This window comes from Scyliorhinus canicula, chromosome 25 (genome assembly GCF_902713615.1).
Source record: "Scyliorhinus canicula chromosome 25, sScyCan1.1, whole genome shotgun sequence".
NCBI classification, from domain to species: Eukaryota; Metazoa; Chordata; class Chondrichthyes; order Carcharhiniformes; family Scyliorhinidae; genus Scyliorhinus; species Scyliorhinus canicula.
In genome coordinates, this window is record NC_052170.1 from 422,954 (window position 1) to 448,978 (window position 26,025).

The 26,025-nt window shown below is 46.8% G+C and overlaps 1 protein-coding gene across 1 annotated transcript; it reads right to left on the bottom strand.

The window, feature by feature from the left end:
- Positions 1 to 2,529: 2,529 nt before the first annotated feature.
- Positions 2,530 to 25,036, bottom strand: LOC119956988 (tumor necrosis factor ligand superfamily member 14-like). Its single transcript, XM_038784565.1, has 4 exons — positions 24,752 to 25,036; positions 20,055 to 20,085; positions 9,140 to 9,184; positions 2,530 to 3,270 (listed from the first exon to the last, which is right to left on the bottom strand). Exons 1-4 carry the CDS (start codon positions 24,971 to 24,973, stop codon positions 2,855 to 2,857), a joined length of 714 nt encoding a protein of 237 aa, XP_038640493.1. The 5' UTR covers positions 24,974 to 25,036; the 3' UTR covers positions 2,530 to 2,854.
- Between the last annotated feature and the right edge of the window lie 989 nt (positions 25,037 to 26,025).

Genomic DNA, 26,025 nt, shown 5'->3' on the forward strand with positions numbered 1-26,025 from the left:
AGGCAGAGAGACAGAGAGATAGAGAGGCAGAGAGACAGAGAGATAGAGAGGCAGAGAGATAGAGAGATAGAGAGGCAGAGAGACAGAGAGATAGAGAGATAGAGAGGCCGAGAGATAGAGAGATAGAGAGGCAGAGAGGCAGAGAGACAGAGGCAGAGAGATAGAAAGGCAGAGAGATAGAGAGGCAGAGAGACAGAGAGGCAGAGAGACAGAGAGGCAGAGAGATAGAGAGGCAGAGAGATAGAGAGGCAGAGAGATAGAGAGACAGAGAGGCAGAGAGGCAGAGAGACAGAGAGATAGAGAGATAGAGAGGCCGAGAGATAGAGAGATAGAGAGGCAGAGAGGCAGAGAGACAGAGAGGCAGAGAGATAGAGAGGCTGAGAGATAGAGAGGCAGAGAGACAGAGAGATAGAGAGATAGAGAGGCCGAGAGATAGAGAGATAGAGAGGCAGAGAGGCAGAGAGACAGAGAGGCAGAGAGATAGAAAGGCAGAGAGATAGAGAGGCAGAGAGATAGAGAGATAGAGAGATAGAGAGATAGAGAGATAGAGAGGCAGAGAGGCAGAGAGATAGAGAGGCAGAGAGATAGAGAGACAGAGAGGCAGAGAGACAGAGAGATAGAGAGATAGAGAGGCAGAGAGATAGAGAGACAGAGAGGCAGAGAGATAGAGAGACAGAGAGATAGAGAGGCAGAGAGACAGAGAGACAGAGAGGCAGAGAGATAGAGAGGCAGAGAGACAGAGAGATAGAGAGGCAGAGAGACAGAGAGATAGAGAGGCAGAGAGACAGAGAGATAGAGAGGCAGAGAGACAGAGAGACAGAGAGGCAGAGAGACAGAGAGATAGAGAGGCAGAGAGATAGAGAGGCAGAGAGGCAGAGAGACAGAGAGCCAGAGAGGCAGAGAGACAGAGAGATAGAGAGGCAGAGAGACAGAGAGATAGAGGCAGAGAGACAGAGAGGCAGAGAGACAGAGAGATAGAGAGATAGAGGCAGAGAGACAGAGAGACAGAGAGGCAGAGAGATAGAGAGATAGAGAAACAGAGAGATAGAGAGACAGAGAGATAGAGAGGCAGAGAGACAGAGAGGCAGAGAGACAGAGAGATAGAGAGGCAGAGAGACAGAGAGACAGAGAGGCAGAGAGACAGAGAGATAGAGAGATAGAGGCAGAGAGACAGAGAGATAGAGAGGCAGAGAGACAGAGAGACAGAGAGACAGAGAGGCAGAGAGATAGAGAGATAGAGAGGCCGAGAGATAGAGAGGCAGAGAGATAGAGAGGCAGAGAGATAGAGAGGAGGAGAGGCAGAGAGACAGAGATATAGAGAGACAGAGCGATAGAGAGGCAGAGAGACAGAGAGACAGAGAGGCAGAGAGATAGAGAGACAGAGAGATAGAGAGGCAGAGAGACAGAGAGATAGAGAGGCAGAGAGATAGAGAGGCAGAGAGACAGAGAGATAGAGAGGCAGAGAGACAGAGAGACAGAGAGGCAGAGAGACAGAGAGACAGAGAGATAGAGAGGCAGAGAGACAGAGAGACAGAGAGGCAGAGAGATAGAGAGGCAGAGAGACAGAGAGATAGAGAGGCAGAGAGACAGAGAGACAGAGAGGCAGAGAGACAGAGAGACAGAGAGATAGAGAGGCAGAGAGACAGAGAGACAGAGAGGCAGAGAGATAGAGAGGCAGAGAGATAGAGAGGCAGAGAGGCATGGGGGAGGGGGAGGGTGTGGGGGAGGGTGTGGGGGAGGGGGAGGGGGAGGGGCAGGGTGTGGGGGAGGGGGAGGGTGAGGGGGAGGGTGTGGGGGAGGGGGAGGGGGAGGGTGAGGGGGAGGGGGTGGGGGAGGGGGAGGGGGAGGGTGTGGGGGGGGTGTGGGGGAGGGTTTGGGGGAGGGTGTGGGGGAGGGTGTGGGGGGTGCAGGGGAGGGTGTGAGGGGAGGGTGCGGGGCAGGGGTAGGATGTGGGGGGGTGTGGGGGAATATTAAAATGATAGTGAATGAACGTGTAAATGATTGGGGATTCTGCGGTGAGTAACTCATCCCCTGACTCCCCACCGTCTCTCACCACTAACAAGTTACAAGGCAGGAGTAATGGACGACTCCTCACTTACCCGGACGAATGAAGCTCCAACAACATGGATACCAGCCGGGATAAAGCTTGATGAGCATCTCAGGCATCACCTTAAACATTCAGTCCCTTCACAACCTGCACATCATGACTGCACCAAATGTACCATCTACAAAATGCACCGCAGCAACTCACCTGGACCTCTACCACCTAGACAGGCAAGGGGATAAGAGCATCTCTAAATCACACATTATCCCAACTTGGACATATATCTGAATTCCTTCATTGTCTCAGAGTGAAGACCATGGAACTTCCTGCTTAGCCACACTGCAGTGCACCTTCACAATGGGGACAGCAGCAATTCAGGAAGGTGGTGGCCAACTATTGCATTCTGAGGGGAACTAGGGATGGACCATCTCACTCTGGGACTAAGTGGGAATTGTAATCTGCAATACAAAACAAAATTCTGCAGAAGCAGTAATAAATAAAGATTTATAAAAACAATGAGTATGAAATGGGCATTATGGTGGCAACATACAACTGGCAGCTTTTCACAATAGCTGCAATCCTCTGCCCCGCACCCCCCTCATACCCTCCGGTCGATACGTTCGGCACAGCAGCAAGATTCCAGCCCACATTCCGGAGTAAATGGTTCCAAGTTAAAAGCAACAATATAAGTTTAGGTTATCACACTCCGGTGGCACATTTAGACATTAACATCCGCAAAGCAGGAACCGACTACATGTTAGCAGACATTTACTGACAGAAACACAATGAATAGGACGTCCGATAGGCACATTAAACCATGAAAGCACCAAAAAATGTTTCTGCACCGTTGGAGATTCTCAAAACTTTTTTTTCTGTTATTTTAATGAACACCTCATCGCCTTCGCTGAAATCAAAGATTGCCCCCAGGTAGCTATTGTCGAGCCACTGGTCTGTACTCTCCCCAGTGCAGAAGAATTTCCGGACAGCCATCAACTCAATAGGTTGTGGATATGCCTCTCCCACTTTGAAAAGTGTCTGCTTCAGGAACCCATTTCTTTCATCACCACAATGTATTTCTCCCAGGAGTATCTTGGAGTAAATGAAGTAATATCCAGCTCTTTTAATCACCAAAGCTCCTTCCTTATATTCAATTTCACGCAGGAAGGCGAGCCCCTTACTGTGCTCCCATTGTAGTCGGTCATACCCAGAGGAACTGCAGTTACACCCTGTAAAAACAAGAACATCTATAAATATTCTTCCAAACAGCAAACTTCCATCATCCTGTCCAGCATTACAAATTATCTGCCATGCTTGTTCATGCTTTAACCGCTGTTACTATTCCAACACTCTCCTGACTGACCTTTCACCTTCCATTTCCTCTGGAGCTCCTCCAACGTTCTGCTGTCTGGGATCTGATGCACAATCAATGGACACGAAACGTAGGCGAAGTCCAAAACGATAGGCTTTAATTAGCAAGAAGTGAGCCCGGCAGCAGACGTACAGGAAATGGCCTGGCTGCAGGGGAACACGGGTTCTTATACCCCGCCTCATAGGCGGAGCTACCTTCCTCTTAGCCAATAGGGATAAGAAGCACACAATACCTGGGCCAATGAGCAGCGAGCCCTCTGCACCAATGGTAGCTCACACTCCCAGGTACCGTAATACCCTAGTCATACTACCACAGGATCTATTTTACTGCAAGTTCAATTCATCTACATTCATTCCCAGTCCAGCAAATCCTAGATTTTAAAAATCGCATCCTGATGTTTCGCTCTCCCGCATCTCCCCATCTTTGTAACCTCTTCCTGCCCTGCAATAGCATGAGAACTCTACAGCTCTCCACCTCGGGCCTCCTGTGTATCTCCCACTTCCTTCGCCCTGTCATTCGCAACCCTCCTATCCGCAGGACTCCCTCCCCAAATCTCTTTATCTCGTTTAAAACACAGCTTAAAACCTGCCTCTTTAACCAGCATTCCTTTGAAAATGGAAGATTGGAGGTTGGGGTAACTGAGGTGTAGAAGGTGAGTGAAGGATTTGACAGGACGGGTACAATATCCCCTGGTGGGAGAGTCTAGAATAATGGAGTAGCATTGAAATCAGAGTGTGGTGGTTCAGAGTTAGGTCAGAAAGGAGAGTAGAATTCTGGGACCTTTCCCCTAAAAAGCTGTAGTTAGGAGCCAATGGAAAATACCAATATTGAAATTAATATTGAACCAAACTGACAGTAAACTGGTATCTATGACGGTGGGTATGGCAGGATTGGTGGAAAGGATCATCCGCTCAGCACTTCTGGTTAATGATTGTTCTTGACACACAATCCGTGTTTCTTCCACTGATGTGGGAGACTCCACCATGACTGAGGACGGAAACATTAATTCAACTTCCTGGTCCACCATTCTTGGTAGATTCTAGCCTTTGCTCTGATATGTTGCTGTGAGATTCTGTAACTATAACCTGCTGCTTTTGTGCTTCCGATACGCAGGTGACCTGTGGTGTTCTGTGAAAGGTCATCAGCCCAGGATGTTACTTGTTTCTCTCTCTCTGCAGATCTTGTCTGGCCTGCTGAGTATTTGTTTTGTTTCTTGTTTTTCTTACGGTTCTGCGGAAGCTCCCCTGTGTTCGTAGCTCATTCTTGTACATGTCTGCTCCTGCTGCTGCTGTGCACTTTTATACTTTGAACCAGGCCTTTCTTGATTGTGATCACAATTTAAAGAATGGGCCAAGCCATGAGGTGACAGATTGTGGAGATTCTATCACACCTCCAGGGGAGAGGAATGTTTGTCTTCATGAGGATTGAGTGATAGTTGGTTCTGTTAGTGCTGTCAAAGACACACATTTAATGATGAGGATGTTGCTGAAGAGAGGGTCATTTGTTTATTTCTTCCTGCTGGTTTTGTTCAAAGCTATACTTACCTCACAGGGAAGCGGAGGCTGGAACTTCCACTCCCACGGACCCCGGAGTTTTTGTGCATGTCTAGGCCGTGATCAGGCAGCACATCCACAGTTCTGCATTTTTTTCCCATTCTGCGGGCCTGCAAGTAGAAAAATGGCACAAAAACCCAGGTCAGGTGACCTGGAGCAGAACGCCATCGAGAAGAAGAGTTCCAGATCGGGGACAGGGAGGGGTCCCAAAAAGAAGAATCTCATAAAGGGATAGTGAGAGGTACCAGAGGGGCAGAGAAACAGACTCCAAACAGGAAAAGGCAGGAGCAGACTTTAAGTGAAGTCAGTAGTCAAGGGTTCGTGACTCCGTGTTTTGTTCCTTTGGGGCAAAGATACCACTTTGGAGCAATAATGTTCTGCTCAGCCGGGCCAAAGATCTGAAATTGGCGCTTGAGTGATTACCCGGGAATTCAGAGGAATGGAATCTCAGAAGACGAGATTAAAATGCTGTGAGGCGAGCTATTGTTTGTGCCATCCAAGTCTGGTAATCAAGAGTAATCTGGCAAGAGAAATCCTGAAGATCCAAGAGTTTCAGTGAGATTGGTTGACTCAGTTACTTGTTCAGAAATCCATGGACTCTGTCTTGGTCGCATCTACCATTTATTGTGCAGTTTGGTGTGTTCAACCATAGTTTGCCTGTTAATTCACATGTACCTTATATTTATGTTAAATGTTAGTGTATGATACATATAGTAAATAGTAGAGTTTGTTTTTGTTTGTTCAAAACCTGTGAACTCTTGTGGTTTTCTTCACTGAGCTAGTGTCTTGAATCTCAAACTTTCTCTAGTGCCTAACCAAATCTTTCTAAAAATGTGTGTGTGTGGTTTAGGGTAATAACAGTTTTCTCACCATCAGGTCCAGACTGGCCTTCAGAGTTTGAGCAGCCTGATCAGTGGCCTACTTGATGTTTGCCTTTGAAATTCCCCGTCCAGAATATATTTTGGCCACTTCCCTCTGGGGATTCCTATCAGTGATGATTAACTTGGAGGAATAGTGATTTATGATTTGTGGCGAGGCAGAAAGGAGACGGTTCTCTGCTGGACGTTTCATTGAACTTGTTTGTTCTGTGGCCTGTAAGACTTCCTGAGGTCCTGAATTAATTTTGAGGGGTGTCAGTCACTCCCACTGAAATGTGCTCCCAGCTCCGGTCACGTGGGAGCAGGACTGATGATGGCCTTCACGCTCTTTAAATACTGTGAATATGGCCATGTCTCTGGATACGACTGTCTATGGGACAAATCTCCCAACTTCTTACTGACGTTTGTAACAGTTAAATAAAGCCAAGACTGTGTAGGGCATTAAGAGGCACCCATTTAATTTGGGAATGGAATCACACGAATGGAAGGTAGATTATCTTTGTTGAAATGCATGAGTGGCCTTTTATAGAAACCAAACTAGGACAAGAGGAGGCCATTCGGCCCTTCAAGCCTGCTCCACCATTCAACATGATGGCTGATCCTCGATTAGAATTCCATATTCCCACTTTCTCCCCATACCCCTTGATGGCATTAAAATCTAAAACAAAATCGATCTCTTTCTTGAACATCCACCTGCATGGGTCTCCTCCGGGTGCTCCGGTTTCCACTCACAGTCCAAAGATGTGCAGGTTAGGTGGATTGGCCAGGATAAATTGCCCTCAGTGTCCAAAAAGGATGATGTGGAGATGCCGGCGTTGGACTGGGGTGAGCACAGTAAGAAGTCTTACAACACCAGGTTAAAGTCCAACAGGTTTGTTTCAAACACGAGCTTTCGGAGCACGGCTCCTTCTTCAGGTGAAGAAGGAGCCGTGCTCCGAAAGCTCGTGTTTGAAACAAACCTGTTGGACTTTAACCTGGTGTTGTAAGACTTCTTACTGTCCAAAAAGGATAGGAGGGGTTATTGGGTTACGGGGATAGGGTGGAAGTGAGGGCTTAAGTGGGTTGGTGCAGACTCGATGGGCCGAATAGCCTCTTTCTGCACTGTATGTTCTATGTACTATGGATGTACTATGAATACATTCAGTGATTTGCAATGAAGACCATTTGCCTTCCTTTTTAAAAAATGCTTCCAATTAAGAGGCAATTTAGCCAATTCACCTACCCTGCACATCTTTGTGTTGTGGGGGTGAGACCCACACAGACACTGGGAGAATGTGCAAACTCCACACGGACAGTGACCCAGAGCCGGGATCGAACCTGGGACCTCGGCGGTGTGAGGCAGCAGGGCTAACCACTGTGCCACCGTGCTTCCCATTCCATTTGCCTTCCTAATTGCTTGCTGCACCTGCCTCTCCGCTTTCATTGACTGGTGTACAAAGACACCCCGATCCCTTTGTACATCAGCACTTCCCAATATATCACCATTTAAATCATACTCTTCCTTTCTGTTTTTCACACCGTGTATAATTTCACATTTAGCCACATTGTACGGCATGTGTTTGCCCACTCACTCAACTTGTGTAAATCACCTTGAATACTTCCTCCATCCTCCTTACAACTCGGCCCAGTTTCGTCAGCAAACTTGGAAATATTCAATTTGGTTCCTTCCCCCAGATCATTTCTATATATCATGAACAGCTGGGGCCCAAGTACTGATCCCTGTCGTACCTACTGGTCACTGCCTGCCACTTGGAATTTTCTCTTTTAAACCCACTCTGTTTCCTATCTGTCAACCGATTCTCGATCCGTGCCAATACATTACCCCCTATCCGTGCCAATACATTACCCCCTATCCGTGCCAATACATTACCCCCTATCCATGCCAATACATTACCCCCTATCCATGCCAATACATTACCCCCTATCCGTGCCAATACATTACCCCCTATCCGTGCCAATACATTACCCCCTATCCGTGCCAATACATTACCCCCTATCCGTGCCAATACATTACCCCCTATCCGTGCCAATACATTACCCCCTATCCGTGCCAATACATTACCCCCTATCCGTGCCAATACATTACCCCCTATCCATGCCAATACATTACCCCCTATCCGTGCCAATACATTACCCCCTATCCGTGCCAATACATTACCCCCTATCCGTGCCAATACATTACCCCCTATCCGTGCCAATACATTACCCCCTATCCGTGCCAATACATTACCCCCTATCCATGCCAATACATTACCCCCTATCCGTGCCAATACATTACCCCCTATCCGTGCCAATACATTACCCCCTATCCGTGCCAATACATTACCCCCTATCCATGCCAATACATTACCCCCTATCCGTGCCAATACATTACCCCCTATCCCATGTGTTTTACTTTTGCCCACTAACCTCTTATGAGGGACCTTATCAAGAGCCTTCTAAAAGTCCAAATATACCACACCCACTGGCTCTTCCTCATCCATTCTTCTGGCAACCACTTCAAAAAACTCCATTAGATTTGTTAAACGTGATTTGCCTTTCATAAACTCATGCTGCTTTGTCCAATCCCATTGGTGCTTTCCAAATGTTCTGTTATCACGTCTTTTATAATCGACTTCAATATCTTCCCCAATACTGATGTCAGTCTAACTGGTCTGTATTTTCCCCCTTTTTCCTCCCCCCCCCCCCCCCCCCCCCCCCCCCCTCTTTTTAAATAGTGGGGTTACATTTGCCACCCTCCAATCTGTAGGAACTGCTCCAGAGTCCATAGAATTTGGAAGATGACCAACAATGTATCAAATATTTCCAGGACCACAATGGCAATCCAGAAACTTTCATGGTTATTTTTCTCCTGCTTGTCTGCAAATTACTTGTGGATTTATTGAATTCAATTTTATAAATTGTCAGGATGAAATTTGAAATCATGACCTCTAGATTCTTAACCCAATGCCATCATCATTGAGCTATTGTATCCTTTATGACACATTCTCCCTGTAGAAGTGTCTGAGACATAAAATCATAGAAAGTAAGAGCAGGAGGAGGCCATTCAGCCCTTCTAGCCTGCTCCGCCATTCAACATGACCATGGCTGATCCTCGATCTGAATTCCATAATCCCGCTTTCCTCCTGTAACGTTACCACCTTGAAACAACGCCAGTGACAAGCACCTTTGAGAAGTTTGAAGACACCTTTATAAAATCACAGTTAGGATATTGCAGCGATATTGAATGATGATAACAGTATGACAGTCTGATTGACTTATTTTAATGATGACAATGGCCGCGGTGCATTCTTACCAGTTACATGAGCTGCAGGCTTTGTTGAATCTTGGAAGATCATGTCTGAATAATAAAACAGATATTACTCAAAAAATGACATTTGAACAGGTTCATCATTATACATATTTGAGCATTTGTCAGAAGAGTGCAGAGCCAAATAAATGGTAATTTTATTTAATTTTTAACTAAATTTATAACGATTATTGAAAAAGCTGGAAGATATCCAAGGAACTGCAGAGCAGTCAGCTTAATGTTGATGGTCGAGGCAATAATAATATCTCTATTAAAGGGGAATATGGAAACTGTGGCCGGGATTCTCCAATCCCGCGGCAGAGTGTCTGTACCGTCGTAAAGGCCTTTGCATTTTATGACGGCATGAAAGGGCCACTCCCACGACTAATTCTAGCCCCTACAGGGGGCCAGCACGGCACTGTAGCAATTCGCGCCGCTCCAGCTGCAGATCCCGGCGCTAACTGGGCTCCGCGGGATTCGCGCATGCCCAGTTCTGCTGGCGTCAACGCGCGCATGTGCAGTGGCCTCCTTCAACACGCAGGCCCCAACGCAACATGGGCTACAGGGGCCGGCGCGTAGGAAAGGAGGCTCCCAGCCACAGAGGCTGGCCTGCAGATCGGTGGGCCCCGATCGCAGGCCAGGCCACATCGGAGACCCCCCCGGGGTCAGACCCCCCCGGGGTCAGACCCTCCCTGCCCACCAACAGGCTGCCATCCGACCCTTCAATGCTGAGGTCCCACCGGACCAGAGGAGGTTAGAATGGCGCCGCCAGGACTCGTCTCTTTTCTTACGGCCGCTCGGCCCATCCGGGCCGGAGAATTGGCTGGCCGGCCGCGTAGAGCGCCCCGCAACTGACGCTGTGCCAACCAAGCCAGCGGCAACGGCGCCGATTCTCCGCTCTGCGCAGAATCACGTGCCGACATCGGGGCGGCGTGGGCCGTTCGCGGGGATTCTCTGACCCGGCCCAGGGCTGAGAGAAACCCGCCCCAAATATCTAATAAGGAATTGTGTAGAAGATCTTAAAAGAGCAAAGACTCGAGTTTATTTGTAGAGTTATAGAAGTTATGCTAATTGTGTGTGAAACTTTGGTTAGACCACTTTTGGGGTGTTCTCACCAAATTATCAAAAGGCTAAATGAAGAGAAGAGCTGGATTTTAGAGATACTGGACTGGATTGTAAAGCATTCATTGAAAGAGAAATGACCATTGGCAGTATTTCCAGTTGGCCATCCAGCAAATCCCTGTGAGAGGGTTCAGTACAGATCAAACTGTCTCACTGCGAATTAGCCAGATTGCTGTGCTGCAGATCTCAGATACTGCCTACTTTAAGTCGGATTTTTAGTGAGAATAGAGGGTCTCTTAATGATTGAAGATGTCAGCATCCCTCCCAAAAGCAGCTGTGCTCAGGTAGAATCAGCTCTGAGAGTTCAGGAGAGGGGAAATGGAGGCAGCAAAGGATTGAATCATCGGCAAAGAAAGGGAAGAAAATGAATGTCAGAGCAGCGAAGGTGGAAAGGCAGTTTTCAGCACAGGGTATATACACGGGGAGTATATGTGTGGTATATACACGGGGAGTATATGCGTGGTATATACACGGGGAGTATATGTGTGGTATATACACGGGGAGTATATGCGTGGTATATACACGGGGAGTATATGCGTGGTATATACACGGGGAGTATATGCGTGGTATATACACGGGGAGTATATGCGTGGTATATACACGGGGAGTATATGCGTGGTATATACACGGGGAGTATATGTGTGGTATATACACGGGGAGTATATGTGTGGTATATACACGGGGAGTATATGTGTGGTATATACACGGGGAGTATATGTGTGGTATATACACGGGGAGTATATGTGTGGTATATACACGGGGAGTATATGCGTGGTATATACACGGGGAGTATATGCGTGGTATATACACGGGGAGTATATGCGTGGTACATACACGGGGAGTATATGCGTGGTATATACACGGGGAGTATATGCGTGGTATATACACGCGGAGTATATGTGTGGTATATACACGGGGAGTATATGTGTGGTATATACACGGGGAGTATATGCGTGGTATATACATGGGGAGTATATGCGTGGTATATACACGGGGAGTATATGCGTGGCATATAAACAGGGAGTATATGTGTGGTATATATACGGGGAGTATATGTGTGGTGTATACACGCGGAGTATATGCGTGGTATATACACGGGGAGTACATGTGTGGTATATACACGGGGAGTATATGTGTGGTATATACACGGGGAGTATATGCGTGGTATATACATGGGGAGTATATGTGTGGTATATACACGGGGAGTATATGTGTGGTATATACACGGGGAGTATATGCGTGGTATATACATGGGGAGTATATGTGTGGTATATACACGGGGAGTATATCTGTGGTATATACACGGGGAGTATATGTGTGGTATATACACGGGGAGTATATGCGTGGTATATACATGGGGAGTATATGTGTGGTATATACACGGGGAGTATATCTATGGTATATACACGGGGAGTATATGCGTGGTATATACATGGGGAGTATATGTGTGGTATATACACGGGGAGTATATCTGTGGTATATACACGGGGAGTATATGCGTGGTATATACACGGGGAGTATATGTGTGGTATATATACGGGGAGTATATGCGTGGTATATACACGGGGAGTATATGCGTGGCATATACACGGGGAGTATATGTGTGGTATATACACGGGGAGTATATGTGTGGTATATACACGGGGAGTATATGTGTGGTATATACACGGGGAGTATATGTGTGGTATATACACGGGGAGTATATGCGTGGTATATACACGGGGAGTATATGCGTGTATATACACGGGGAGTATATGTGTGGTATATACACGGGGAGTATATGTGTGGTATATATACGGGGAGTATATGTGTGGTATATACACGGGGAGTATATGTGTGGTATATACACGGGGAGTATATGCGTGGTATATACACGGGGAGTATATGCGTGGTATATACACGGGGAGTATATGTGTGGAATATATACGGGGAGTATATGTGTGGTATATACACGGGGAGTATATGTGTGGTATATACATGGGGAGTATATGTGTGGAATATACACGGGGAGTATATGCGTGGCATATAAACAGGGAGTATATGTGTGGTATATACACGGGGAGTATATGTGTGGTATATACACGGGGAGTATATGTGTGGTATATACACGGGGAGTATACGTGTGGTATATACACGGGGAGTATATGTGTGGTATATACACGGGGAGTATATGCGTGGTATATACACGGGGAATATATGCGTGGTATATACATGGGGAGTATATGCGTGGTATATACACGGGGAGTATATGCGTGGTATATACGGGGAGTATATGCGTGGTATATACACGGGGAGTATATGTGTGGTATATACACGGGGAGTATATGTGTGGTATATACGGGGAGTATATGTGTGGTATATACACGGGGAGTATATGTGTGGTATATACACGGGGAGTATATGTGTGGTATTTACACGGGGAGTATATGTGTGGTTATACACGGGGAGTATATGTGTGGTATATACATGGGGAGTATATGTGTGGTATTTACACGGGGAGTATCTGTGTGGTTATACACGGGGAGTATATGTGTGGTATATATATGGGGAGTATATGCGTGGTATTTACATGGGGAGTATATGTGTGGTTATACACGGGGAGTATATGTGTGGTTATACACGGGGAGTATATGTGTGGTATATACACGGGGAGTATATGTGTGGTTATACACGGGGAGTATATGTGTGGTATTTACACGGGGAGTATATGTGTGGTATGTACATGGGGGGGCAATTTAGCATGGCCAATCCACCTAACCTGCACATCTTTGGACTGTGGGAGGAAACCGGAGCACCCGGAGGAAACCCACGCACACACGGGGAGGACGTGCAGACTCCGCACAGGCAGTGACCCAAGTTGGAATTGAACCTGTGACCCTGGAGCTGTGAGGCAGCAATGCTAACCATAATGCTACCGTGCTGTCCACTTAGGCTGGGCCTCACGGTCCACATATATCTTTTTTATTTTTAACAAATAAATTTAGAGTACCCAATTATTTCTTTTCCAATTAAGGGGCAATTTAGCGTGGCCAATCCACCTACTCTGCACATTTTTGGGTTGTGGGGGTGAGACCCACGCAGACACGGGGAGAATGTGCAAACTCCACACGGACAGTGACCCAGAGCCGGGATCGAACCTGGGACCTCGGCGCCGTGCGGCAGCAGAGCTAACCACTGCGCCACGTGCCGCCCCAGGGTCCACATATATCTTGACCACGGCCCCCCTTTTTGCTCTGGCCTTCCTGGAGACCTTGGGCACTTTGCCAAAAGTCCTCCGCTGCCCATCTGGAAGATCTGTTGCCAGTGCAGGCAGAGGCGTTGTAGCCTATCAGTGCCAAGCAGACTCAGTCCGGGGCCCTTCACTATTGTTAACGGCAGCCTAACGAATTGCTGGGGTCTCCTCCCTCCCCCGCCTCAGTGTCCTGCCAACCCAACTCTTCAACTTCAGTCCTGATTCTCTCAAAGGTCAGGCTCCCTTTAACCAAAGCTGCGGCCACCATGTCCAACTCCATCTCTAACGAGTAGCTGTTCACCTGGACAGTAACCCCAGTGGGGGAAACTCGCGTGCGGCAATTCAATTACATACACTCCTTGTATGTATGTAAGGTTGTTCTAAGTGGAGAGTCTGGGCTCTGGGCTGGGGTCTCTCTTGGGTCGGGGGGCGAGTTTGCTGCCTGACCTGCAGTTTCTCCGGCCACGATTGCTGTCCCAATGTGGATCTTCCTCCATCAATCCCGGGGAGGTGTTCCGCCTGCCTGTAGGGGAGGGCCTCCTCCCCGTGGTTTTCGGGCCAGACCGGGGTTCTGGGGGTCCCAGTCCGAGGGAGCACTGTGGCCCGGAATGGGGGCATCCTACGCTGTATGTCCATCCCTGTCATTGCCTGGAATTCTTGGATTCCCTTCTCTGGCTCTCCCATAAGGCAGCGATCTCCATGGTCCTTTTTAGGTCCAGTAACAGTCAGCCTGGAATTTCCATTGGGTTGCCAAATTATTTACTCCACAAACAAGGGGGTCCTGTAGCATCTCAGGTAGGGATGGGCCACAGTTGGAAAACTCTTCCATTTTGTGCAATTGTGCCAGAAATTCGGTAACAAACTCCCCTGGGGACCTGTCGGCCATATTAAATTGGTGGCTCTGTACGATGACCAATGGCTTGGGGTCGTCGTGGTTTGCCACAAGCTCCACTAACTCTTTGAACGTCTTGGAGTCTGGGGCCGCAGGGTACTTCAGGGTCTTTATGATGCTGAAAGTGGCGCCCCCACAGGCAGTCAGAGGAAATACCGTCTCCCGATCATCCCCAACGATAGTGTTCGCCTTAAAATAGCCCCGCACACCGAGTCCAGTCCTCTGCACCCACATCGAATACATCGGGTCTGCCATTTTATAAATAGTGCAAACCTTATTCCCACTTGTGAAGTGAGAGGCTGTGCTCCAAATGATTAGCAGCTTAATCCTCGTCGCCAATTTAGTAGTCAAGGGGGATTCCGTAAAGGAGAGGCACAAAAATGGTTCATTTCCCAGAAGGAAAGTATTTACAAGTCCCAGTCCCAGCCAGGATGATTCCGGAGCTCAGCTCCTACCTGGGCCGGGTTTTGTGGTACTGAGGTATTTATCCCTCTGATGGGCCTCCGCCACTCTGCCAGGGCCCTCATTCTCCACCAGGCCCACGGGGAGATTAATTGGGTCATTCCCATCGATCTTGTGAGGGTTATAACAGTAAGTTAAAATGAAACAACTAATAAATAGAATTGGGTGATGATAACCTGAGTGAGTCAGGAAGGGACAGGGTCCAAACATAAAAGAGCATCAGCAGATAAGGTCAGAGATTGCACAACTGATAAACAGACAGTTAACGGCTTTGTACCTAATGCAGCAACACTCAGAACAAAATGGATGAATTGTCGGCACAGACAGAAATCAATAGCCACCAGCGGACGGTCATTACAGAGAAGTGGTTTCAGGGTGATCAAGGCTGAGAATATTGAAGAGCGTTTGACATTTGGGAAAGACAGGAAGCTGGGGCAATATGGTGGGGTCGCTTTGTCAATTAAAGGTGACACAACGGTGCAAGGTGATCGTAACTAGAAAGAGGATACAATTCAGCCAGTGCACTGCTCCTACGGGCCCAGCGGGATCCGGGGGCAACGGGCCCAGCGTGGAGTCGGGGACAACGGGCCCAGCTTGGAGCCGGGGGCAACGGGCCCAGCGTGGAGTCGGGGACAACGGGCCCAGCTTGGAGCCGGGGGCAACGGGCCCAGCTTGGAGCCGGGGGCAACGGGCCCAGCGGGATCCGGGGGCAACGGGCCCAGCGTGGAGCCGGGGGCAACGGGCCCAGCGTGGAGCCGGGGGCAACGGGCCCAGCGTGGAGCCGGGGGCAACGGGCCCAGCGTGGAGCCGGGGGAAACGGGCCCAGTTTGGAGCCGGGGGCAACGGGCCCAGCTTGGAGCCGGGGGAAACGGGCCCAGCTTGGAGCCGGGGGCAACGGGCCCAGCTTGGAGCCGGGGGCAACGGGCCCAGCGTGGAGCCAGAAGCAACGGTCCCAGCTTGGAGCCGGGGGCAACGGGCCCAGTGTGGAGCCGGGGGCAATGGGCCCAGCGTGGAGCCGGGGGAAACGGGCCCAGTTTGGAGCCGGGGGCAACGGGCCCAGCTTGGAGCCGGGGGCAACGGGCCCAGCGTGGAGCCGGGGGCAACGGGCCCAGCGTGGAGCCGGGGGTAATGGGCCCAGCGGGAGCCGGGGGCAACGGGCCCAGCGTGGAGCCGGGGGCAACGGGCCCAGTGTGGAGCCGGGGGCAATGGGCCCAGCTTGGAGCCGGGGGCAACGGGCCCAGCTTGGAGCCGGGGGCAACGGGCCCAGCTTGGAGCCGGGGGCAACGGGCCCAGCTTGGAGCCGGGGGCAATGGGCCCAGCTTGGAGCCGGGGGCAACAGGCAATCCCCCAAAATCCCAGACTGGGCTCCATGCTGGGACCAGGCCGATGGCAAGTCACCCGTCTCACTCCGCCCGGAGTGATCTGGATTACCAAACCCGGCCTGATCTGGATTACTCTGCCCGGCCTGATCTGGATTACTCCGCCCGGCCTGATCTGGATTACTCTGCCTGCCGTGATCTGGATTACTCTGCCCGCCGTGATCTGGATTACTCTGCCCGCCGTGATCTGGATTACTCTGCCCGCCGTGATCTGGATTACTCAACCCGGTGTGATCTGGATTACTCTGCCCGCCGTGATCTGGATTACTCTGCCCGCCGTGATCTGGATTACTCTGCCCGCCGTGATCTGGATTACTCTGCCCGGTGTGATCTGGATTACTGTACCCGGCCTGATCTGGATTACTCTGCCCAGTGTGATCTGGATTATTCCGCCCAATGTGATCTGGATTACTCTGCCCGGTGTGATCTGGATTACTCTGCCCGGTGTGATCTGGATTACTCTGCCCGGTGTGATCTGGATTACTCTGCCCGGTGTGATCTGAACGTCCACTCTATCTATCCCCCTCATCATCTTATAAACCTCTATTAAGTCGCCTCTCATCCTCCTCCGCTCCAAAGAGAAAAGCCCTAACTCCTTCAACCGTTCCTCATAAGACCTATCCTGCAAACCAGGCAGCATCCTGGTAAATCTCCTTTGCGCCCTTTCCAATGCTTCCACATCCTTCCTATAATGAGGTGAACAGAACTGCACACAATACTCCAAATGTGGTCTCACCAGGGTCATGTATAGTTGCAGCATAACCACACGGCTCTTAAACTCAAGCCCCCTGTTAATAAACGCTAACACACTATAGGCCTCCTTCAGGGCCCTATCCACTTGAGTGGCAACTTTCAGAGATCTGTGGACATGAACCCCAAGATCTCTCTGTTCCTCCACATTCCTCAGAACCCTGGCCATTGACCCTGTAATCCACATTCAAATTTTTTCTACCAAAATGAAAATATCTGACCTTCAACAGGAACTCTACATACAGCACACATCAGGCAGCGCTGTTTCTGGTTGTCCCGACCTTTATATGCCCCTCCTTCAGGCCCTCCCACTTTCCTGATCCCCTCCTTTCACTCCCCAACCTACTAGTGGGCAGGGCCCACCCAGGCCCAACCCCTGGCAGTCGCAACACGGCACCCAGGCACCTTGGCACTGAGACAACATCACTGGGAAAGTAAATAGTATTTCAGGTTGAGTGGCTAGAGTCGGGTATTATAAAGCTCAGGGTGCTGTGTGTAATCTGTCAAATATGTCATCTGTGTGGCTGCACATGTCTGGTTCTGGGTTCTATGGGGCTATGAAACTTAAATGGAAGTTACATAGGATAGTGCTTGTTATAGTGCTTGTTATAGTGCTTGTTATAGTGCTTGTTATAGTGCTTGTTATTTGTTATAGTGCTTGTTATAGTGCTTGTTATAGTGCTTGTTATAGTGCTTGTTATAGTGCTTGTTATTTGTTATAGTGCTTGTTATAGTGCTTGTTATAGTGCTTGTTATAGTGCTTGTTATAGTGCTTGTTATTTGTTATAGTGCTTGTTATAGTGCTTGTTATAGTGCTTGTTATTTGTTATAGTGCTTGTTATAGTGCTTGTTATAGTGCTTGTTATTTGTTATAGTGCTTGTTATAGTGCTTGTTATAGTGCTTGTTATTTGTTATAGTGCTTGTTATAGTGCTTGTTATAGTGCTTGTTATTTGTTATAGTGCTTGTTATAGTGCTTGTTATTTGTTATAGTGCTTGTTATAGTGCTTGTTATAGTGCTTGTTATTTGTTATAGTGCTTGTTATAGTGCTTGTTATTTGTTATAGTGCTTGTTATAGTGCTTGTTATAATGCTTGTTATAGTGCTTGTTATTTGTTATAGTGCTTGTTATAGTGCTTGTTATTTGTTATAGTGCTTGTTATAGTGCTTGTTATAATGCTTGTTATAGTGCTTGTTATTTGTTATAGTGCTTGTTATAGTGCTTGTTATAGTGCTTGTTATTTGTTATAGTGCTTGTTATAGTGCTTGTTATAGTGCTTGTTATAGTGCTTGTTATTTGTTATAGTGCTTGTTATAGTGCTTGTTATTTGTTATAGTGCTTGTTATAGTGCTTGTTATAATGCTTGTTATAGTGCTTGTTATAATGCTTGTTATAGTGCTTGTTATAGTGCTTGTTATTTGTTATAGTGCTTGTTATAGTGCTTGTTATAGTGCTTGTTATAGTGCTTGTTATAGTGCTTGTTATAATGCTTGTTATAGTGCTTGTTATAGTGCTTGTTATTTGTTATAGTGCTTGTTACTAGAGTTCTTGGATAACAAGGAGGGTACCAAACTCTGAGACTATCTTCATTAGAGAAAGTCACAGGGGTTAAAACTGACCATTTTTTTTTTTCAAATTATGAAAAGATTAGATTTTATTCAGTTAGCTAGGTTATTCAGGATGGATAGATGCAGCAGCACCAGCCAGCGTGAGTAAAACATTCACTGGCAAAGGGTTAGATTAGATGTTGTAAAGTATTTATATTCAGAGTCATTGTTCTTGGAAACAGATAACAGGAGCGGTGGATTCCCTCGAATCGCCCACAATGGAGTTAGACAGGTTCCTGAGAGAGGAGGGCTTTCCCATTTGGGTATGTTGTTGGGGAGGAAAGGTTACAAAGAATCTGGGAGATGACATATCCTTAGAATTTTCAAAACCCACAATTAAACTCCATACACCCGCCTTTCACCCAATCCCTGAACACCTTCAGTTAACAAAAATCGATCAGATTCAAAATGAACAATTGACAAATCCCAGAATGAGCTCCAAGCTCTTCCCAGCATCACTGTCAACTTCTAACATTCACACTGATCTCTGCAGCCGGCTTTGTCCAGTGTTGATATCAAACCTTTCTAAGCATGACCAATTTCCCCAAACCCTTCCTGGAATCTGCTCCAATCTCTGGCAGTAAAATTATCAGCAAAAACTCCCCTGCAATGTGAAAATTAACCATTCCAAATTTCCCCAGCAAACACTCCCAGATCAGTTGCAGTGTGGGTTAGTTGTAAAGCTCCCTCTATAGGTTCCATTCATTTACTCCAAACCTGATCCAGCACAAGCAGATATCCAGTATTATTAATCTAATAAATTGCCTACTCAGACAAGGATATAGAATTTACAGTGCAGAAGGAGGCCATTCGGCCCATTGAGTCTGCACCGGCTCTTGGAAAGAGCACCCTACCTCCACCCTATCCCCATAACCCAGTAACCCCACCCAACACTAAGGGCAATTTTGGACACTAAGGGCAATTTAGCATGTCCAATCCAAACCTAACCTGCACATCTTTGGACTGTGGGAGAAAACCGGAGCACCCGGAGGAAACCCACGCACACATGGGGAGAACGTACAGACTCCGCAGACAGTGACCCAAGCCGGGAATCAAACCTGGGACCCTGGAGCTGTAAAGCATTTGTGCTAACCACTATGCTACCGTGCTGCCCTTTACTACCGTGCTGCCCTATGCATGATTTGTTGTATGCTCCACACAAGCCATCCCTGTGATCTTTCTGAATCAGACTGATATTTTGAGATAGTGTTGTGTTATGGATCTTTACTGCATTAATATTGTTCTAATTCATGTCAAACTCCCACAGTGTCACCTTAATCCCATCAAACTGGGCTCGATATCAATTGAAATCTCAGGGTAAAAGGTCACTTAACTAACTCCGCGAATCGCACATATTCCTCGATAATAATCATGCTTACCTGAATACAATTCTACAAATATGAATGGATAATTTTTCTTGTAGAAATATATTAATGCTCGTGTAAATTTGTTGCAGTTTAACAATAGCATCACTCACCTTGGATACTTCTAACAATGAGAGAAGTGTTCTGAAATAAAATAGGAGGGGAAAACAGTCAGAATGTGTAACAATATCAGGATTGTGGTGATTACTCACCAACACATCCAGCCAAACCGGTTAAGCAGTCATCGTAGCTTTATAGAAACCCTGATCAGATTCACTGCTTTATAGAAACCCTGATCAGATTCACTGCTTTATAGAAACCCTGATCAGATTCACTGCTTTATAGAAACCCTGATCAGATTCACTGCTTTATAGAAACCCTGATCAGATTCACTGCTTTATAGAAACCCTGATCAGATTCACTGCTTTATAGAAACCCTGATCAGATTCACTGCTTTATAGAAACCCTGATCAGATTCACTGCTTTATAGAAACCCTGATCAGATTCACTGCTTTATAGAAACCCTGATCAGATTCACTGCTTTATAGAAACCCTGATCAGATTCACTGCTTTATAGAAACCCTGATCAGATTCACTGCTTTATAGAAACCCTGATCAGATTCACTGCTTTATAGAAACCCTGATCAGATTCACTGCTTTATAGAAACCCTGATCAGATTCACTGCTTTATAGAAACCCTGATCAGATTCACTGCTTTATAGAAACCCTGATCAGATTCACTGCTTTATAGAAACCCTGATCAGATTCACTGCTTTATAGAAACCCTGATCAGATTCACTGCTTTATAGAAACCCTGATCAGATTCACTGCTTTATAGAAACCCTGATCAGATTCACTGCTTTATAGAAACCCTGATCAAATTCACTGCTTTATAGAAACCCTGATCAGATTCACTGCTTTGTTCATTCTTACTGTCAGTCATTTCATTTTCACTAAAACTCATCACCTGAAATGTTAAATTGTGTTTCCAGCATATTCTATTTCCAATAGTTTACATTTCCCTGTCCCTGACTCTGGCAGTACAACTTTTCTACTCTAGCACAGTTAGCTTTATTGCTACAGAATTCATTTCTATTTAATGTTAACATTTGATTGAGGGAGAAGTAGACGGTGAATTAGGACATAGAAAAATACAGCACAGAACAGGCCCTTCGGCCCACGATGTTGTGCCAAACCTTTGTCCTAGATTAATCATAGAATTTACAGTGCAGAAGGAAACCATTCGGCCCATCGAGTCTGCACCGGCTCTTGGAAAGAGCACCCTACCCAAGGTCAACACCTCCACCCTATCCTCATAACCCAGTAACCCCACCCAACACTAAGGGCAATTTTGGACACTAAGGGCAATTTATCATGACCAATCCACCTAACCTGCACATCTTTGGACTGTGGGAGGAAACCGGAGCACCCGGAGGAAACCCACGCACACACGGGGAGGATGTGCAGACTCCACACAGACAGTGACCCAAGCCGGAATCGAACCTGGGACCCTGGAGCTGTGAAGCAATTGTGCTATCCACAATGCTACCATGCTGCCCTTAAGAACAAATCAAATTGATTTAGCAAAACCATGTTTAACACCAGGAATTTGATTCTAGAGCAGGCTGATGGTTAATCTGAGTTCTCTGTCTCCCCATGACACCATACTGACACACACCGTGACATCGCAGTATCATTTTCGTTTTAATCAACATGTTTGCTGGATTGGGGCTTTTTGACATAACAATCTAGCCAGGATTTCTAATTTCATTTGATTACGTGGAATCTAGAGTGAGACCTGTTTTCACCACTCACATTTCTCTGTGGCTTTTAGCTATTAATGTTCAGTCAAACAATAAATATTTGACAATAAACTAAATACAAATACTGGGAGGAGGGATAGAACTCCCATCACATTGTGTGAATAGGGAAGGTGCTTGAAGTGTCATCACCCTCTCTCTGTAATGTTCCCAGGAATAAGTTAACCCGTGGCTTTGACCCAATTCTAGACAAGAACAACAGAAAGTTACAGCACAAAATTATGTCATTTGACTATTGGTTTTGTGCTCCCTTCACCAGATTAAAATGAATCCTAACACCGTGCTGCCTCCCCATAGCCCTGCACATTCTCCTGTTGCATATTTATCGAATTTTCCTTTTCATCAGCGTTCACTCCCTGTAGCAAAGCTCCTTTCTTAAAAATTCCAATAATCTTCCTTCTCACTTTCTTAGTGACAATTTCAAATGAATCACTAACTCTCCAATCGGTACAAATAAGCGTTCCCTATTCATTCTGTTCATGGCACCCAGCTCTGGGTTTGACTGTTGTGGTATCAGACCCTGCTCCCAAGACCCTGACCATATCCAGACGCATTCTCCGAGTGCTGTACCCAGGGAGTGCAGCACCTGGAATGCTTTTTCATTGAGGTTTTAAACCAAGACCCATCTGCCATCTTAGGTTGATAACACCTCTAAAAACAGATTGTGTAGCCATTTATCTAATGGCCGTTTGTGGGGCCTTGTGTAGGGTGGGTGCCTAGTCCTACAGAAACAGGTAAATTGCAGAAGTTTCTTGTTTTCTTCTTTTCAGCTATTTATAATGCAGACTCAATCCATTGCACATGTTTACCCCACAACTTGTGAAAAATCTGCCCTGACTTATTTTCTTACACTTAACATCCTCGTTTTTAATCTGTGGGATTTTGATTTCTTCACCACAAGGAGCAACTGCCAAGGCCAGTTTACCAAATCCTTTCGCACCCTGAAAAGTTTAACCTTGAAACTTCTTTTCCAAAAACGGCACAAGTATTTTAGCTTTCTTTAAAATTTAAATTCTAGTTACTTATTATTATCTTTCTAGGCCCATGTTAGATCATTTCACAGGCAAATCTCACTGATCTGTGCCTTCAACAGTATTTTTACTGGTCCTGCTATCTCAGTACGTTTTTGCCTATATTGCCTAAGAATATGATAAGCATGGCTTTTGTGGTAATTTGTTGCTCCAGAAATAATCCTCTCCATCTCCCCAGGCTCCCAATATTGCTAAGTGGCAGAGCAGAACATCAGACCTCGTTTTAGTCGTATACTACTGTGACCTTTACACAAGATAAACAAGTAAATCAATATTACTTACAGGAACTTGCTTACATATTTACAGCAAAATTATTATTAGCAAATTCATTGAACAACAATAAGAGATTGCAGTTTTAATGCAATGCTATTTTGAAAATAACTTTTATGCAAAGTCTTTCTTTCCTTTTATAATTTACCACCCCCAATTTGTGTCCCAGTTCAAACAACCTTTTTTGTCCCCTCTGATGTTTCCCCGGATCTCTCTGATGGACTGAATATTATAATCTGCTCATCCTTCCTAACTGGTTAATATACTCGAGAATTCCACGGCCACACACTTCATCCGACAATTTACTTTGTACAGTATCAACTCTTTCTAAACATCTGCCTTCCAGCAACTTAATAGATGACCTTTGTCCCTTTATTTACTAAACATTGACATGATAAATATCCCAGAACATTGTTCTGTATAAATTAAAGTAGATAATTGACCCATCTCTATATCTTTATAGTCAAAGCCACTCTTAGGCATGTTCCAACTGTTCTCAAACTGATGACTAGAAATAATTTGCAGAATAGTTTATGTTCCTCCCGATGATTTCCTTCCATCCTGTCTCACAGGGAGATGGTGGTGTAGTGGATTTGTCACTGGACTAATAATCCAGCGAGCCAGGGCTCTGGGGACCTGGTTCGAATCCCACCAGGGCCGATGGTGGAGTCTGAATTCTATTTTGAAAAACTGGAATTAAAAGTCTAATGATGACCATTGTCGATGGTTGTAAAAACCCACCGGTTCACACACTTGCAGGATGTGTATAGATTAGTGCCTCACACAAGAAACAATTACTTTCTCAATATTTCTGATAATTTTAATCAGATTTTCGTCATTTTCTCTTCACGAATGTCCCTTTAGGGAAGGAAATCTGCCGTCCTTACCCGGTCTGGCCTACATGTGACTCCAGACCCACAGCAATGGGGCTGACTCTGAAATGGCCGAGTGAGACACTCGAGGGCAATGAGGGATGGACAACAAATCGACTCCCACATCGCATCAATGATTCTTTTTTAAAAATATTGAATAGTCCACATTGAAGGTTTAATCGTGACAACCCACCCTTCTGAAGAAACCCTCCTGCTCAGCATTCACTCTCTATACCCCTGTGGATATGGTTCGTGGTAACAGCAGATAAAGCTGCTCCCTCGCCTGGTAAGCAGGCACATTCCCCTCGCTCAGCCCTGTGGGAGCGACACTGATTATTAAACCCTGGCAATCTTCAACATCAGAGAACCACATTCATCCCTCTAATACCACAGTCTCAGCAATGTGACTATTAATTAATTTATGACCCGAGCTCGTTAGTGATGCTGTGGTGAACACAGTAAGCCCGAGAGCTTCTCTGACTTTAACTGGTTAGGTCCCTAGGGTAGATTTATTTCTGCTGGCATACATTTGGCCTGTTCAACAGTTGGAATAATGTACATTCCCCCTGAATGCACTCTTGCCATTTCCACCTCTGGAAGATTCTGTGCAGAATTGAAGGTGCCAAACATTTTATCAACGCGGTCCTGTTTCAGCCACTGGTCAGATAGATATGAAACATGCTTTAATCAAAGGCTCAAAAATGTACAGTGACAACATAATTACTGACATTTCAAATGTTCTTTTTGAATGTGGATTGACATTATCTACATGTATCTTCAACATTTGCACAGGAGAAGAATGATGTACATGGTTTACCTTGGCAGCTAAAAACATGGAACTGAATTCCTGAACATCAGATTGGAGTCTCCACAGATAAAATGCTCCAAGTCCATCGCCAGTCAAAGCCAAAAGCACCAGCATCAGGAGGAACTTGTGCGCCAAGGTCATTTTTTTCCGCTTAGTCGAGGTTGCAAAAGGGACCGTGTCGGACTGTCCGTCCACAACAAAAATTGAAGGATAAACGTAGTTGTCCCCCATTTTTGGGGTTCTGAGTGCAAAGAATCAATAAAGGAAGGAACTTTCTGGTGAAGTTGGAATTTAAAAGCAAAGTGGCACTCAGCACATTCATCAGGTTCAAGAGCGATGCCGATCGCCCGGCAACATCATTCACTCAGCAGTGGCTTGTGGCTCAGTGTTTTATATCATTACCAAACAGCCGCCCACTGCCTTTTGTCAATTTGAAACCACATATTGAGCTTTCAATAACCCTGATCATTGGGCAGGTTGCAACTTATCAAAATGACACAACAGCGAGAATGGATGCCTTTACCAGCAGTAACCACACTTGCAGGATGTCTGTAGATTAGTGCCTCACACAAAAAACAATTACTTTCTCAATATTTCTGATAGCTTGTATCAGATTTTCATCATTTTCTCTTCTGCAATTGCTTCCTTTGGCAGGTTTCTGGGGAGTTGCTGTGGGATATTTTGTTCTGCGTATTCATTTAAGGGACAATTATTTGCAGCGGCAGCCTCGTGAGACAGTGGTTTGCACCGTGGTGGTCAGCTCTGTTACACATTACCTGATGTGGGTCAGAAGCCCTGCTCGGGCCTGGCATTCTCTGCTCGGGCCTGGAAGTCTCTGCTCGGGCCTGGCAGTCTCTGCTCGGGCCTGGCAGCCCTGTTCAGGCCTGGCAGCCCTGCTCGGGCCTGGCAGTCTCTGCTCGGGCCTGGCAGTCTCTGCTCGGGCCTGGCAGTCTCTGCTCGGGCCTGGCAGTCTCTGCTCGGGCCTGGCAGTCTCTGCTCGGGCCTGGCAGCTCTGCTTGGGCCTGGCAGCCCTGCTCGGGCCTGGCAGACTCTGCTCTGTCCTGGCAGTCTCTGCTCGGGCCTGGCAGCCCTGCTCGGGCCTGGCAGACTGCTCGGGCTTGGCAGACTGCTCAGGCCTGGCAGTCTCTGTTCGGGCCTGGCAGTCTGCTCGGGCCTGGCAGCCCTGCTCGGGCCTGGCAGACTCTGCTCGGTCCTGGCAGTCTCTGCTCGGGCCTGGCAGTCTGCTCAGGTCTGGCAGCCTCTGCTCGGGCCTGGCAGACTCT

Excerpts from the sequence above, each read along its gene's own strand:
- LOC119956988 (XM_038784565.1), bottom strand. The coding sequence starts at position 24,973 with ATGGGGGACAACTACGTTTATCCTTCAATTTTTGTTGTGGACGGACAG. Across the intron at positions 20,086-24,751 it reads CCATGTTTTTAGCTGCCAAG|AACACTTCTCTCATTGTTAG; the intron begins GTAAACCATGTA and ends ATTTTATTTCAG. Across the intron at positions 3,271-9,139 it reads GCCTGCAGCTCATGTAACTG|GGTGTAACTGCAGTTCCTCT; the intron begins GTAAGAATGCAC and ends TTGTTTTTACAG.